Raw genomic sequence first — 17903 nt, 5'->3', positions numbered from 1 at the left:
TAGTAGGGTATATATCACTGATGAGACCTCAATAAATATTGAAACCAGTCTAGGTAGTGACCTTCTCTCATAATGTAGAACAGTAATACAGCTCTTAAGAGCTGGGTTTCAAATTATGAGTAAATACCAAGAACAGTGATCGGAGCTTGCTCCACCCTTACTATGAGTTGCCCCATGTTGCACTACCTTATGGACTATCCAGGTAATTGCTTACGCTTGGACTCGCCAAACTTTATATAGTCTCTATATTCGGCGTGAAACTCTTTGAGTTTCTTATTCAGCTATGAAACAATATGGGATGTAATATCCCTTAACTTAAATAATTAATATTTATTAACTTATTAGCTGCAGGTATGAAGAGATGGGTGTTAAACGACTGCCCTGGCCTGCACAGAGTCCTGACCTCAACCCCCATCAAAATCCTGTGGGATGAATTGGAGTGGCAATTGTGGTCTAGAACAGTATATTTCAATCTGTCACTGAACTGAGTGCTGCTTGGATGGAGGAATGGAAGCAAATTTTACCTGATGTCTGCTGCACATTGGTGGAAAACCTCCCTCAAAGGATGCAGGAGGTGATCAAAGTCAGAGGTGGGCATACCCAATATTAGGATTTGCCTGCTGGTATCAATTATTGATAGATATTGTATTAGTGCCATTAGCAAAACTATGGGTAGGATCTGATGTTAGTGATATGAAGTCGTGTGTATGAATAGGAGATATGAGAGCTGTTGCAAGAACTAAGAACCTCAGCAATAGGTGCTGATAGGGATATCATCATGGCTGCCAGAAGAATGATCATCCAAACTGCCTAGGTTCTTGACATGTTTGTATTATATGAGTCTCGGCTAACAAAAGATTCCATAGGAATGGAAAGAATGTGTAATAATCTCATTGCACAAAAGTGGAGAAATGACTGATGTATCTAATCCTATCAGTATCTTAGGAATAGTAGTGAATATTTTGGAAAAGTCGGTAAGAGCTTTCTTATAGAAATGAGTTGACAGAGAATCTATACTTTGCAATGAACAGAACTGAGGAAATGTCATATTTGAGTAACTTGCTCACACTTTATAGGAATGTAACAGTTGAGTAGGTTTTGAACTGTGCTAAGGCTTTCGACAAGATGTAGCATGGAAGACTGTTATTACAGTTGGAGAGATATGGAATTAGATTACAAACAATTAGCTTGGATGAGAGGATGGCTAACTGCAGATATCAAAAAGTGGAGTATGAGGGGGGTAGTGTGCAAGATTTAAGATGACCAGTGGTATAACCCATGGATCAGCCCTTGGTTCATTGGTATTCAGTCTTTGATGACATTGGGAAGAAGGATTTTACAGAAGACATACAGCTATTTGCTGATGATGCAGAGATCGGCAGGATAATTAGGAATGCGACTGACATGCTGCACTTGCAGAATAATTTGAATAGGCTGTAATTGTGGACTTGTTAATAGGACTTTCAATTCAGTGTTAATGTAAAGTTATGCACTTTGGTGCGATGTGATATCCAATTCTATGTTATGTTCATGAAATTATTTTAACATTCTTTGCCTACCAGTTTCGCTAGCAAACTGTCTAACTTTTTCAAGGCGTTGACAGAAAAGTATAAAAAATACTAGTAAATGCATATTGAAAGGAACATTAAAAATGTTGTAAACACTCTAGTAGCTAAGGTTTCACGATCACGTGACAGAGACTGAGTGGACTTATTGTTCTTAATCATTATCATGCATGCGTGTTTGTTGTAAATGCATAACATGCTTACTAGCTAGCTGTAGTTCAGATGGATTTAGAGAGAGAGGATGAGGTTTTTCCATGAACTGTTAAGAATAGTACCCTGGTTTTTGTTGAGGTTTCCGCCAGTTTTTAACACTACTGCGGCTTCTTTGAATAAACGATGTCTATAATCGTTGTCTAAATATGGCATGGAGCTATTTTGCCACTTTATCGTGTGGTTAGACGTAATGATGTGCTAAGCCGGAAGAAATACTGCTGTTGTGGTTTACATCACCAATGTGCTCTCTCTGTCTGATCTCCAAACCCCATGAAGTTTGTTCGATATAGGCAAGACTTTATTCAAGGAAGCCGCAGTAGTGTTAAAAACTGGCGGAAACCTCAACAGAAACCAGGGTACTATTCGTAACAGTTCTGGAAAAACCTCATCCTCTCTCTCTAAATCCATCTGAACTACAGCTAGCTAGTAATCACATTATGCATTTACAACAAACACGCATGCGTGATAATGATTAAGAATAATAAGTCCACTCAGTCTCTGTCACACGATCGTGCAACCTTAGCTACTAGAGTGTTTACAGCGTTTTTAATGTTCCTTTCAATTTGCATTTACTAGTATTTTTTATACTTTTCCATCAATGCCTTGAAAAAGCTAGATAGTTTGCTAGCGAAACTGGTATGCAAAGAATGTTAAAATATTTGTATATGGTCAGTATTAAACAATAAGTTTTTTATACTTAACTTTCAAACGACCAAATATGTTTAATTTGAATAATTTATGAAATTATGCTAGAAGAAATTTAGCCAACTAAGGCTCTTGGAATTTTAATAAATAGGAAGTTGAAGTTCAGTGTTCATAAAGCAGAGTTTGCAGATTCAACTCAGATAATAATTACAATGCTGAAATGAACATTGACATGTCAGGATAAGGAAGTCATTTTGCCTCTTTATAAGATATCAGCACAACTTGGTCTCTTATGCACATATCTACTCTCCTGGTTTTTTAGGTGATGCAGATACAATTGAGAGGGTGCATTAGAGAGGGTTAAGGGTAATATCAGGAATGTGAAATGCAGATTATGAGAACAGATTGAGAATTTTTATACTGTATATGGTACAAACAGGAGAAAGAGGGAGGATATGATAGAGACTAAAATCTTACGAACAAGTCATGTATAGCCCATGACCCTTGTGTAGTATTGTAGTCACAAATGTCTTACTCTCCAGTTTTCTATTTTGAAAATTGTCCACCTCATTTAAAATGCTTCTTGAAGATTCTGTGAATATTCAAGAATCTTATATTCACATGTAGTGTTGAATACCATATTGTGTGAAATATATCTGCCAAAAATAATAACTTCTTTATTTAATATTTATACTCTTTCTAAAATGTATTTACATTTCAGATTTTTCAGTTATTAGTTTTCTTTCATTCTGCAACAGGCCAGTCATTTAGAAAAACAGTGGAAAGGTCTGATTCAGCCAGAATCTGTTATTACACAGTGGGATACTGGCTTTCCCATTAATTTGTTAAAGTATATTGGAGCTAAATCAGTAGCAGTTCCAGAAACCTTTGTAAGTATTGTTATATTTCTTTTTTTAATAACCTTATGGTGTTGTATTAGAGCAAATTTTATTTTCTAAAAATAAATGAATGGATTGAACACATGAAAGCAAGTGATTGACATTACTTGAGAAGATCATCATTGTAAAAAAAGAAATAACATGAAGAAGCTCAGAATAAATGTCGAAATTTGTTTTTAATGCCTGCAGGTTATTAATCCTTGGGAATGACGGATCTTGAAGATTGAAAGCCTCTTCCAAAGAACACAGAAAGAAGAGGAAACAAAATTGGCTTCCTTGAATTGGAACTGTATACATGAAAGGTTGCAGCTTGTATTTTTTCAGGATATTTAGGAGGACCAAATTATTGGCACTGGTTTAATTTAATAATTCCGGTAGTTCTTCAAATCTTAATGTATAGTTCATTTGAACACTGAAGTACTGTGAAATATGATAAAGATTATATCTTTAGAAAGGATATCCTAGGTACAAAGGCTGCATTACTATAGCCATCATGTGACATAGGCTTTCATAATTCTGTATGTGACGGGAACCGATGTGAGAGGAAAGGTTAATGAAATGGAAGAACTTAGGATATTGCTGAATCTCACTGCAAATAGAGCTGTGGAATGAGATGAGATATCAGCTTGTGTTTTATGAGAATGTAGAAATGAATTCAGTCTCAGCTGAAGTAAAGCCCCAAGGGAGCAGAAGGAGGGCAGAATAATTCTTTTGCATAAAAGAGGCTGTAAGTGGAAAATTATAGACAAGTTAGCATCTCAGGAGGGGTGGTAAAAGCACCAGAGAAATAGATCAAAGACAGAATTCAGAACTAGACAAATAAGTAAAGTATATAATACTCTGAGGGGGGGGGGGCATGGATTTGTGAAGAGTTGGTCATACCTTACTAATTTACTAACTTAACTGTCCAACTCAGCTGTCACTTTTATAAAGTTTGATAATGGGAATGACTGCATGATGATGGATTTTGCAACGCTGTTTCACATTATACCCCATGGAACTCAGTTATTCAAATTGGAACAAAGGGGAATGGATACGAATCTGGTGACATGAATATGAGGGTAGCTGATGGGCAGATACAAAAAAAAAAAGTAGTATGTGAAGGAGCAGAATCCAGTAGAAAGCAGGTGATCAGCAGTGCTGCCAGTCTCTGTGTTTGGACCACTGTTTAATGGTACATAAATAATATAAATATTCAGTTGTTTACTATGAGGCAAAATTGGGTCAGGTAATAGTTAATTAAAGTGATATGGAGAGCTTGCAGGATGATTTAAATAGGCTGGCAATGTGAGCAAAAAGATATAGGATATCTTTAACATGGAAAATGTAAAGCTATACATTTTGTGATAAAAAAGTTGTATACAAATGCTAGAAGTGTAAGAAACAAGACAAATGAAATGGTTGCATTAATTGAATCTATTCACCCAAGAATGTTAGAATCAGTGAGACATGGTTGGATGAGGATGACATCCTGACAGGAATAGAGATGGAAGAGTATGATGTGTTTCATGAAGATAGAAAGGGTGAAAAGGGAGGGGGGGGAGGTGCTATTGATGATAGAGAAAGAGTTATGTCCATACAAGATAAAGATGCAAGAGTGAAATAGTGCCAGTGGTTTTGAGGCAGTATGGTGTGAGATAGAGGCGAATAAATGAAATACTTAGTCGGATATTGTTATATGCCTGGTAATGTGGATGGTAGTGACCATGAAATGTATAATTGAATTAGCCAAGCATATAAGAAAAGGGGTGATCATTATGAGTGACTTTAATTATGGCAATATGGACTGGTATGATGAGGTAGCAACTGGAAGTAAAGAAAATAAGTTTCTTGAGGGACAACTATCTCAGACGGCATGTAACAGAGGGCACATAAGGATTTAGGATCTTGGATTTGATCATCTCCTCAGAGGATGTTATTATCAATAAGGTGTCAAATCACCTTCCAGTTGGTGAGAGTGACCATAAAGTGATTACCTTGGGCGGTTGCCAGCAGTGTGAGGACCTCTGTGAGGAAAGGATATATGAGGGTGGTCTGAAAAGTTCTCAGCCTTGACCATAGATGGCAACACTATTGGAAGATTTTTTTCCCCAAGTTGGTACATCTGTTATAAGTATCCATGTGAAATTGCAAGTCATTCTATCAAGTTTGTTTTATACAGCTGTTTGAAGCAAAAGTGTTGTCTGTATCCCTTGAAATGGATAAAATCGAGTATTGTGTGCGGCTATAAAATTCTTTGTAAAAGAAGGTTTAACACCAAAAGAAATTCATTCGAAATTCATAAAAGTTTATTGGAACTCTTCTCTCTCGTTTCAACAATTGAGAAATGGGCTCACGAGTTTAAATGTGGCCATACCAGCCTGGAAGATGATCCATGTGAAGGACGTCCAAAAAGTGTAACAACACCAGAAATCATTGATCAAGTGCACAATATGCTATTGGATGACCGGCGAGTCAAAGCACGTGAAATTGCTGAGACTGTAGGCATTTCAAAAGAATGTGTAGCATATATTTTCCATGAAGAATTGCAAATAAAAAAACTTTGCGCAAGATGGGTGCTGTGCTTGATCACAGCAGATCAAAAATGCACTCGCATGAAAATTTCTGAACAGTTTTAACAAAAATGAAACTGATTTTGTGCATCAATTTATTACTATGGATGAGATTTGGATTCACCATTACACACCAGAATCCAAACAGCAGTCAAAACAGTGAACAGAAGCCGGTTGTTCGGCCCCAAAGAAGACAAAGTCGGTTCCATCAACAGGAAAGGTCATGTCATTGGTATTTTGGGATGCTAAAGGCATTTTGTTTATTAATTACCTTGAAATGGGTAAAACAATAACCGGGGAATATTATTCAATCTTTTAACCAGACTAGATGAAAAAATCCATGAGAAAAGACCTGGTTTGCAGAAGAAAAAAATCATCTTTCATCAGGACAATGGACCTGCCCACAAAGGGCAAGTCCATTGTTTTGGCAATGGAAAAATTAAGGGATCTGCACTATGAATTGTTGGAACATCCACCCTATTCCCCAGATTTGGCTCCCTCTGACTTCTGTTTCTTCCCAAAACTAAAACTTTTCCTCGCTGGTGAGCAGTTTTCTTTGCATCAAGAGGGTGATTGCAGCTGTAGAGGGATATTTTGCAGATCTTACTGAGAACCACTATAGGAACAGGATAATGATGCTGGAGCATCACTGGAATAAATGCATTAGTCTTAAGGGAGATTATGTTGAAAAATTATAATAGTTTTGAAATTATAAATTCGTTTTTTCATTGTTAGGCTGAAAACGTTTCAGACCACCCTCGTATGTGGAAAATACAAGACTGGCAATTATGAAAAGCTCAGAAGATAGCTTGTAGATGTAGCATGGAATGAGGAGTTGGCTGGAAAGGAGGTCAATGCAGCTTGGGTGATATCCAAGAACTATCTAGTAGAAGCAATGTCTAAATGTATTCCAAGGGTCAGAAAGTTAAATAAGGAAGGTGTGAAATGGATGAATGAAGAGATTAAGCATGTGATACAGAGAAAAAGCGACTTATGGAGGTAGCATAACAGGAGTGGTAATAATCAATTCCATGAGGAGTACAAAGAACAGGCAAGGAGGGTGACTCAGTTGTAAGGGTAGCAAAAGTGAAGTATGAACAGCACTTAGGTAATGAAGCCAAAAAGAATCCTAGTGAGTTCTTTCAATATGTAGCCACAAAAAAAAAAAAAAAAAAAAAAAAGAAGGATGATTATAGAAGGATGACCCTGATTGGAGAAAATTGTATAAGAACAACTTCTGCAGAAGATATTGAGATATTTAATAAGTTCATAAAGGTCTCTCATTCTTGCATCATGGAGAGTTTAAGAGCAGTTGATGATAAGGAGGAGAGACCGACTCTAAGTGAGCAATACATATATGGGGAATTGAGCAAATTTGATGTTAATAAGACTGTGGAATTTGATAATATATCACCTCATATTTTGATGGAATGTGCAAGGGAATTGGCATCTACCTTGACATATTTAATATGAGTCTTGCACTGAGTCACGTTCCAAATCAGCAGAAGGAAGGCAAGATTGTGCCACTTCATAAAGAAGGTGACAGAACTCAAGCATCAAATTATAGGCCTATCTGTATGTCAGAACCCAATTCTGGATCCTAGTTTTGGAGAGGATGGTGAGAACTAGGATACAGAATTGGGTTGAGAACAATGGTATTATCTTTGATGGATAGCAAGGATTTGTTAAAGGGAGGTCATATTTTAGTAATCTACATACTTATTACAATAAATGGCTTCATTAGACAAAGCTGATGGATTAACAGTAGTATACTTCGATTTTGCAAAGGCTTTTGATGAATTACGGCATGATAAGTTGGTAGTAGATAGAGAATTGAAGTTCAGAGAGCATATTACTAAGAGTGTGGTAGCTCTTAGGATTACTTGGTTATTGAGTAACACATTGACAAGTAGCGATAAGAAAGTTATTATGCCCCTTTATAGGGCCTTGATACGTCCACATCTGTATTACTGTCCTCAGGTCTGGTCATCTGGGTTTCTTGGAGATGAAGAGTAGTGGAGAGGATATAGAAGCAAGTGACCAAGATGGTGAGTGATCTTGAAATGCTCTCTATGAGGATAGATTAGGATTTGTGGGTTGAAAAAAAAAAAAAGAAAGGATATGATAGAAACATTTGAGTTACTAAAAGAGTGTTGTTATAGGATTGATGCAAAGCAAATATTTGTGCACTTGGCTAAGGTGGAAGAACACTCTTTTTCAATTTCCAGGTCATCCCTGGAAATTGAGTAAGAGTGTGATTAGCAAGGGTTTGAGGACTAAATTTTTTGCTTTAAACACTTGTATCTTTTTGCTTTAAACTTTTTGCTTTAAACACTTGTATCTCACTTTAGCAAAACCATGGTTTGCCAAAGTGAGATACAAGTGTTTTGTCTTTCATGGAGTTCAAGGAGAGGTACAATAAATACTGTACGCCTCCTTGGACTGGACAGTTTGGGTTTTCCTTGATAAGTCTTTAAACTCCATGGAGGCACTTGTGCAATAATAATGATTAGAATCTTAAAATATGATGCACTACATCAGTAAAACAAAGTGTTCAAAAAAAAGAGAACTTAAGAAATATGAAATTGTAAATAACAGGAGCAGAGCAAGAATAGGTAGTCATTTTGGGATTTTTTTTGTTTCGTGATAGAGTGGTAAGAAATAATGCACTAATTTAGTGAAAATTTATTTAGTAATAAATTAAGGATTTTTTTTTTTCAGCTAATTTAGTATCAAATAATAGCATATTTTTTCAACATACACACACATAACAACATAATCATGGAATAACAATAGAGGGCAAGACTTCAGCAGACATAAGTACAATGTTACAAAAACAATCCCAAAACTACACACTGGACATTATTAAATTAGAATTTTACCATAATACCAAAACCGGTTAAAAACAAATCAGAGAACATTTAAAATAGAGTTATTGCAGGAAGTAAGCATTAATCAGCTTTAAGTGAATCTGTTTGAAGTAACATTTAAAAGTGACAGAGTCAGTGAGCAAGATATCAAGAAATAGTCAGTGTGAAATTTTATTGGAAAACAAAAAAAATGATCTGTTAAAAAAAAAATGAATAAATAATAATAAACACACCTGCATTTAACTAACATAAATAGATCTCTAGTAATGAACCCCATCACTAAAATAAAGTATTCAAAGTAAGTAAGAGAGAGAGATTCAGATCATCATCATTACTAAATTCTTGATGAGCACTAAGGGAATGTGCAGTATATTATGATAATATGACATGAAGAAGTTACATCATTACTGACTTCCTCTCAACCATTTTCTTTCAAATTAATCTGTTATCTGACATTCCTACCAACTGGTTAAGAAATACTTGATAAGTTTGTTGGTTTTCTAACCTTTCTCCTAAGTTCTATTTAAGTGACCAACAATGTCAACTTGTTTCCTGATATCCTCATTTTTAATGTGATACTGCCATTGATGCCATCTATATCCAACTCTCCTAATCTTTCTCAGGACTCCCATATTTGTGGTCTCCAGTCATTTATCAAGTGTTTCATTTCTAACCCAGCTCTCAGATACATAAGTTACAACTGGTTTGAGCATTCTATACAGCTAGTTTAGTGTTGTGACCAATTTCTCTATTATTCCATATAAATTTATTCATTCGACTTCCTATCATACCAGCTTTGCTAATTCTGTTGTCTATTTCCGTATTTAATTTGCCATCTTCACTAATGTGCCTAAATATCTGCAATGTTTTATTTATTCTGTAGGTTCTCCCTTCAGGTTGCAGCTTTTTTTTTCAATGTTTCTCCCTATTACAGCAGTTATGCAATTTAATCAGGAATTCTACAGACTTATACTGGATTTATTTAGAAGTATGACATCATCTGCATTATAAAGTAAAGAGCTGAGAATAACATATCCAATTTTAATATCAGGTTTAAAGTCACTTGCCTTCATAATATTATCCATCCAAATGATGAGTAACAGTTAAGTAATGTGCACCATTGTTCCATATCCCAGACATCCCGTAAAATATGGGATCGTCCCGTTTTTGGATAATGCGTCCCGTCGTCCCGAGAAAACTTTTCGGGACAGCTTTTTGTCCTGTATTTTAGAGTTCAAGACTGAATAACAAAATTGATGAGTTACAATTTCTATTCTATTACAAACATCTCTCTCCATCCAGGAATGCGTTAGCAGAGCTAATCTCAGGTGGTATGGTCACTTAAATAGAATGGGAGAGGAAAGATTAGCAAAACAAGTGTTCTCTGCCAGGTTGGCAGGAAAACGACCCGGAGGAAGACCAAGACATAGGTGGATTGATACGGTACAAAGTGCCTTAGACGATAGAAATATAAGATCTGATAATGTTGGAGTCTTGACAAGCCACAGACTGATTTGGAGGAAAATTGTAGATAGGAAGTTAGTAATGATGTAAATTTTTCATATAGTACTGTCATATCCTGTACACCCCTTGAGGGTACATGGCAGGAATTTGATGATGATGATGACATCTCTCTCCGTCATTACAGGGAACAGTAGACGCATTGTTATTTTCTCAAGGCGAGTGATGGCCACACTGCAACAATGATAAGTTCGTTGGAACAGTGCGCATGTGCATTGACATTTTGGCATGTACCATGATATTGACTCTGCTTTAAATAGCATGGAACGGCCCGCTTGGCCCACGCCATTTTAGAAGCTTGCTCCGAGAGAAACAGGTTGGTGTTTGCAGAGTATTAATCACTGTACGGCTGCTGTTAAAATATATGGTTTTTCAATTCTCCTGTGGACCTGTTGAACGTTGAAAATGCCAAAAAGAAAGTATGATTATACAGACACTTTAAATACTCAATTTCACCCTCAGTCATAAGTGTCCCGTATTTTTTTCCAATGTATCTGGGATCCCTACCCATAGCAGATTTAACATAAAAAATCTTGCAATGCTTACTTCAGTTCTAATGGCTAACTTACAACTCAAATATAGGCTGTATTGCTCAATATAATGTCTCTTTACATCATATAACTGTAGTATTTTGTTCAGCTTTTCATCTTGTCAAATGCTTTTTCTAGGTCTACAAAACTTAAATACAGATCTTTGTTATGTTTAGCCTGAGCACAGCTTATTCTTCTCAAAGCATCCCTTCTACAAATCATCATCAAATCATCTAATGCCTTTTATACTTGCATAAATCTTACTGGAAACAGTCAGTAGGAAAATTACTCTGTAATTCTCACATTCAGTTTTATTTCTCTTTCTATAGGTGGATACTACTATGAGAACTCTACTCCAATCATCTGGAATTCAGCCTTCTGACCAGACATTATGAATTATGTAATGTAGCAACCGTGAAACGTTTACACCTACATATTTGAGTATTTCTAATTGAACATCATCTATGCCTGCTGCCTTTCCACATTTCAGGCTTTTAATGGCCTTTTCTACTTCAAGTATGGATATGTATTCCTGATTGTGTCTATAGACTGTTTTTTTACCACTGTGTTGTCACTGCTTGTTTCATTTAGCAAATTTTTGAAGTAATTACTCGATACATCAAGGATATCTTTTTCTCCAGTTTTCATGTTATCTTTATCATCTCTAATTCTTTTTACAGCACTCTTTAATCCATTTCTGAGCTTTTTCAACAACTTCCAGAATATTTTCCTACCTTCCTGATATTTATGTTATATGTTATTACAGAAGTCTTCTCACAACTTATGTTTAGCTACTTTTTACACATCACTTAGCTCTGTTACATTTTTCTCTGTATTTTCTCAGAGCAAATACTGACCTGCTTGCCAGGAACTTTTTCCATGCTTTCTTCTGTTTTTTACTGTATCTCTTTTAATTTCCTGAGTCAATTATGGAGGTCTCATTTTTTGCTCCTTGCAGGCATCATCACCACATGTATCTCTGACTTAATCAATCAATGTTTTCTCCAAGGTCTGTCACTCAATCTTCAGAGTTTGGTACTTGTTTTCAGACTCTTTCATTTTTTTCTAAAATAAATATATGTCTTTGAGTCTATAGTTTACCTCTGAAAGCTGTTCAATTTTATTCTTTTTTTAAAACTTTCTTACATACTTTTCTTTTCAATGTGATATTAACTTTTATTCTGCTCAAAACGTAAGTTGTGATCACTTCCTATTTCAAATCCTCTGTATATTCTTGTGTCCCAAACTTGCATGAATATATCACTATTAACAATAACATAGTCATTGTGACTTTCACGTTTTTGTGTTTTCTCTCCTTATGAATATGTGCACATCTTTATGTTAAAACACGGTGTTAGTAATAATTAGTTCATGTTCTGAACAGAAATTCAGCCCATACTTACCATCATTATTAGTTTTGCTCCAAAGTTTCCTAAAACATTTCTGTATATCTGCTATCCATTTCCCAGTCTGCTGTTTAGATCTCCAATAAGGACTAATTTTTCTTTGTGTCAACACCCTTTTCTCTTTCCTCAAAAAATATTTTTCCTTTTTCCTTAGTAGAATCTTTTGTGGGACCATATGCACAAATAAGCTTCATAGTCCAGTTTCCCATTCTGACATTTGTCCACTCCCACTACTTGATATTGTTTGCATTCAAGATTATTATCCTCATATTTAGTGTTGAATACTATAGCTACTCTGGCTTTTTCATGACTGTCATAGCATCTAATATTTATTATTATTATTATTCAGGCCTCCATGGAGTCAAAAGACTCATCGTGGGAGGTACTTCCTAAGAAACACAAAGTCTATCATACCACTCCTTGAACTCACTGACCGTTCTTGTTCTCACCACTCCATCAGGCAATGCATTCCATGAATCAACCACCCTCCATGCAAAGAAACCACTCCTCACCCTCTTGCTCACAGTTTCCTTTCGTAACTTCCAGGGATGGCCTCTTGTCATCACTCCTTCCTGCTGTTCAACCAAGCAAAAGAACTCCCCAGTGTCAACCCTGTAACCACCTCATAACACCTCTCCTTCTTCTGTCCACATTCCCTCAGCCAATCCTCATAACTATCATTGTCGAGTCATGAAACCATCTTTGTTATCTGCCTTTGTACCCTTTCCACAGTTAATTTATCCCCTTCAAATCCTGGAGACCAAATCTGAGAACAATAGTCCAATTTATGGAATGTAAAACTCGAGTTTCCCAGAGGAAAAAACCCATTTGCACATGCCAAAGATAGACTAAATTAGGAACTGGTTTAAGATAGCAAAAATTCCTCTAGTTGCAATTAAAGTCGAATTTATGTCCTTCCTTGGTGGTTTAGTACTGTGGATGCAAATGCCACTTCCACTGAGCTACACAGGCCTTTGTTATATATATATATATATATATATATATATATATATATGTTAAAAATACCAAGTAATTTTAAACCTGGTTTTACTCCATTTCCCAAGTAAGCAAACAAGTCAAGTTTGCACCTGCAAGTGATGCAAGTCTAGCTGATCCTACAGGTAGTGCAAGACCAAGGTAACTCGTGGTAAAGGTGGCATAAGATCTGATCACTAATCTTAATATTTACCCTTAATGCCAAAACATTCTCCAAGAAGGGGATGTATGATGTTTTGTATTAAAGGCAAGGGGGCCACTACCCAGAGTGGTTTCGACCTTTATTGAGGTCTCATCAGTGGGAGCCAGGCTAGAAATACCAAGATTTTAGTAATACAGAGCTTATAAGTATTTTACCAGAACAAGTTACCATAAGGTGTTTTAACCTTATTAAATAAAAATCTCAGCAGGAGATATAAATGTAGAAAGTATTTTACCTTGGGTATAATAAATATTAAAAATACCAAGTAATTTTAAACCTGGTTTTACTCCATTTCCCAGGTAAGCAAACAAATCAAGTTTGCGCCTGCAAGTGATGCAAGTCTAGCTGATCCTACAGGTAGTGCAAGACCAAAGTAACTCGTGGTAAAGGTGGCCTTTACCACGAGTAACTTACTAAGAAACACAAAGTCTATCAAGACTCATCGAGGGGAGGTTCCCCCCCCCTACGAAACACAAAGTCTATCATACCACTCCTTGAACTCGTTGACCGTTCTCGCTCTCAACACTCCATCAGGCAATGCATTCCATGGTTCAACCATCCTCCAACCACTCCTCTCCCTCTTGCTCACAGTTTCTTTTCGTAACTTCTAGGAATGACCTCTTGTCATCCCTCCTTCCCACTGTTCAACCAGGCGAAAGAACTCCCCTGTAACCACCTCTCAACAGTTTACAAGTCTCAATCATATCACCTCTCCTTCTTCTATCCACAAACTCTGCAGTCTACATTCCCTCAGCTGATAACTATCATTGTACAGTCCTGGAGACTAAATCTGAGAACAATAGTCCAAGTGTGGTCTGATCAGGGTCTTATACAATGTAATGATAACTATTTTATCTCTGCAGGTCAGTGTCCTTCTCATTATTGAAGCAATCCTCTGTGTTACCTTCACCACCTTTGCAATATGTTCCCTAAATTTCAGGTTTCTATCAATCATCGACCCCAGATCTCTTGTCTCCCCTACTTCCTCCAGTATAACTCCTCCCATAGAGTATGCAGTGTCCCATCGATGTTTCCCAAACCTCAAGACCTTACATTTTGCTGCATTAAACCAAAAAAAACCCATTAATTTGCCCATCTATCTAGCTTATTCTAATCCTCTTGCAGGGCTACCACATCTGCACTATTACTAATAACCCTTCCCAGCTTCGCATTATCCGCAAACAACTGAATATCCCCTTGCAATCCATGGACAGTGTCATTGATATAAAGGTTAAACAATATAGGTCCCAGTACTGAGCCCTGTGGAACCCCATTTGTAACCTTCTGCCTCTTTGATATTGCTCCACCATACACAACTCTCTCTGATACCTATCAGACAGCCAATCCTGAATCCAGTTGACCAATCTGACATCCAGACCCATGTGCTGCAACTTGATCAGCTTATCATGTGGCAACCTGTCAAATGCCTTTGCTAAGTCTATGAAAATGGCAGTATATGTCTTTCCTTCATCTAATGCTCTTGTAATTTTATCATAAAAGGCTAGCATATTGCTAAAACAAGAGCACCCCTTCGCAAATCCATGTTGACTCTCACAGATAACATTACACTCATCTGCTCAATGCTGTATATGGTCCTTCACTACTTTCACCAAGATCTTACTAACTACTGATGACACACAAACTAGTCTATAATTAGAAACTTCCAGTCTGCTACCACCTTTATGCAATGGCACTATCTTACCTTCCTTCCATTCCATGGGCACCTTTCCAGCAGCCAGACTTTCATTGAAAAGCCAGGTCAAAGGCACTGTCAGTTCCCTAGCACATTCTCTCAAAACTCATGGTGAAATACCATCCAGTCCCACAGCTTTACTGAGATCCAGAGTACTCAGTATTTGAAACACACTCTCCTCCTGTACCTCTAAACCTTGAACCTGCCCTATCTCTCTAGCATTAAAACTGACTCCTCCAGGATGAAATACTCCAATAAAGTGTTCATTGAACAATTCTACTATGCCCTCTGCATCAGTCTCTCTCTTCCGATTTTTATCCCACAATATCATTCTTTCACTATCATTTATCCTCCTAGGCTACATATCTAAAAAATTCTCTAGGATTTTCTTTGGATCTTGGGGCTAATCTCTTCTCATATTCCAGTTTCGTCTTCCTTACTATACTAGTTACTCTTCTGGCCTGTGTCTTATACTCTTCATGCATCGTCTCTTGTCCTGTCTCCTTATATCTCTTCCACAGCCTCTTTTTTGCATGCAATTCCTGTTTAATATTGTTTGCCATCCACTTTATTCCAAATTGTGTCCTCTTCCTCACTCGTGGTATACAACTTACCGTTGCTGCTAACAAATATTCTTTCATGATTTCCCATGCACTAATGATATCCCGGCCTTCCAGTTCCTCCCTCCAAGAAACTTCCCCAAGTTGACCTCTTAGACTATTATACTCACCTGCCTTATAATTCCACATATGTTCCCATCTCTTTGATATTCCTGCATGTCTATTCATTTTCCAAGTCAAAAACCATATGGTCACTCTCTCCAACTGGTGGGAGAGATGTCATCTGAGTTATTGTCAACTCTTCTGATGCTATAACCAAATCCAAAACTCTTGAACCTCTTGTTCCCTCTGTTACATGTTGCCTAAGACATTTGTCCCTCAAGAATTCTAGAAATTCCATTCCCTTATTGCTACGTGCATCTTTCTCTCCCCAGTTGATACTACTGTAGTTAAAATCTCCCATAACAATCATTCTTCTTGCACTTGCCAAACTCAACTGTCTAAACATTTCCTGGTCCCCACCCTCTGTACTCCTGGGTCTGTTGCAACACCCCAATAAATATCCTGTCTTGCCCACCTCTACCTCACACCATATGCTTTCAAAATCACTAGTGTCACTGGCTTCCAAAGCCTCCACTCTTAGAGGACATAAGTCATCACGTATCATAAGCAGTACTCCACCACCACCACGCTTTCCCTTCCTATCCTGCCGAAAAAATGCTGTACCCAGCGACTTCTATTCCTCATATGTTCCTGTCTCTTTGATATTCTTATGTACTCTGTTCCCGTCCTGTTCCCGTGTCTTTGATATTCCTGCATGTCTATTCATTTTCCAAGTCAAAACCATGTGGTCACTCTCTCCAACTGGTGGGAGAGATGTCATCTCAGTTATTATCAACTCTTCTGATGCTATAACCAAATCCAAAACTCTTGAACCTCTTGTTTCCTCTGTTACATGTTGCCTAAGACATTTGTCCCTCAAGAATTCTAGAAATTCCATTCCCCTATTGCTACATGCACCTTCCTCTCTCCAATTTATACTACTGTAGTTAAAATCTCCCATAACAATTATTCTTCTTGCACTTGCCAAACTCAACTGTCTAAACATTTCCTGGTCCCCGCCCTCTGTACTCCTGGGTCTGTAGCAACACCTAACTAAATATCCTGTCTTGCCTACCTCTACCTCACACCATATGCTTTCAAAATCATTAGTGTCACTGCCTTCCAAAGCCTCCACTCTTAGAGGACGTAAGTCATCACTTATCATAAGCAGCACTCCACCACCACCATGCTTTCCTTTCCTATCCTGCCAAAAATGCTGTACCCAGCGACTTCTATTCCTGTTATTATATCCTCTTCTGTCACCCACGTCTTAGTGATCCCAATAATTTTTGGCCAGGCTGATGCTATCTGCACCACCAATTCCTCTCCCTTATTCCGGATACTCCTGGCATTAGTATATAGCATATAAATGCCATTGTTTCTATACCCAGCATTATCCCCTCTAGACTCCACTGGGCTCAATGTTACCTGATGTCATCCCCCTTCTCCCAAGTACCCATTCCCACAAGAGGCCACCCCTGCTACCATCCTCCCTGGGACACACTGACTTTTTCAGAACAGCAATCTCACCAGGTGCCTACATCCTTCCTCATTCAAATGTAAGTGTGGTCTCTTGCGTACAATTCCTCTCTGTCCTCAAACGCACTCCAAGCATCACATATTTCAGTCCTCTCTTGTCACACATTCTAGCTATTATGTCATTCAATATTACCCCTCTTCTGCTCAGTTCGTCATTATCATACCTAGGCAATACACACACTGTCTTTCCTCTCTGTGTCTTCTTTCGTACCACCTCAAGCAAGAATCTCATATCTCTTGCTGCCCTATTTACACCACCACCTTTCTAACCTAGAAAGATCTCACCTGTTTTTGTCTTCTTTGTTTTGTTAACACCTATTATGTCAATCGGGTGCTCCATTTCTGCTAGTTCCATTAATGCTTTCTGTGGTGATAATGCTAACCTTTAACTCTACTAATGTTGAGTTCGGAATTGTTCCAGTAGCTTTCTTTTCACTGTTCTCCCTAGTTCCCTGATGAAAATAGTGCAGACTTGTTTAACTATGCAGTGTCTAATCTGTAAAATTTTATCATGTTCTACCATAATATTATTTTTGTTTAAGCCAATATCAATACAATTTGGTTGGCTAAATCTCAAATTCCATATTCTCATTCGTTTAGTATCCAGGTA

The 17903-nt window shown here is 37.3% G+C and overlaps 1 protein-coding gene across 3 annotated transcripts in view; it reads left to right on the top strand.

The window, feature by feature from the left end:
• Nucleotides 1-17903, top strand: part of LOC150102443 (2-oxoadipate dehydrogenase complex component E1) — a 481556-nt gene that overhangs the window by 294063 nt on the left and 169590 nt on the right. For all 3 annotated transcript variants that reach the window (XM_090399364.1, XM_090399362.1, XM_090399363.1), the window contains one exon: nt 3182-3313. In XM_090399364.1, coding sequence (XP_090255490.1) covers nt 3182-3313 — 132 coding nt within the window. The remainder of the gene's footprint in view (nt 1-3181; nt 3314-17903) is intronic.

Source organism: Typopeltis vanoorti, chromosome 10 (genome assembly GCF_054136105.1).
Source record: "Typopeltis vanoorti isolate ZY-2024b chromosome 10, IOZ_Tvanoo_1.0, whole genome shotgun sequence".
In the NCBI taxonomy this organism is placed as follows: Eukaryota; Metazoa; Arthropoda; class Arachnida; order Uropygi; family Thelyphonidae; genus Typopeltis; species Typopeltis vanoorti.
The sequence above is the reverse complement of the archived record's forward strand: the minus strand, read 5'-3'. Positions and strand labels throughout refer to the sequence as shown.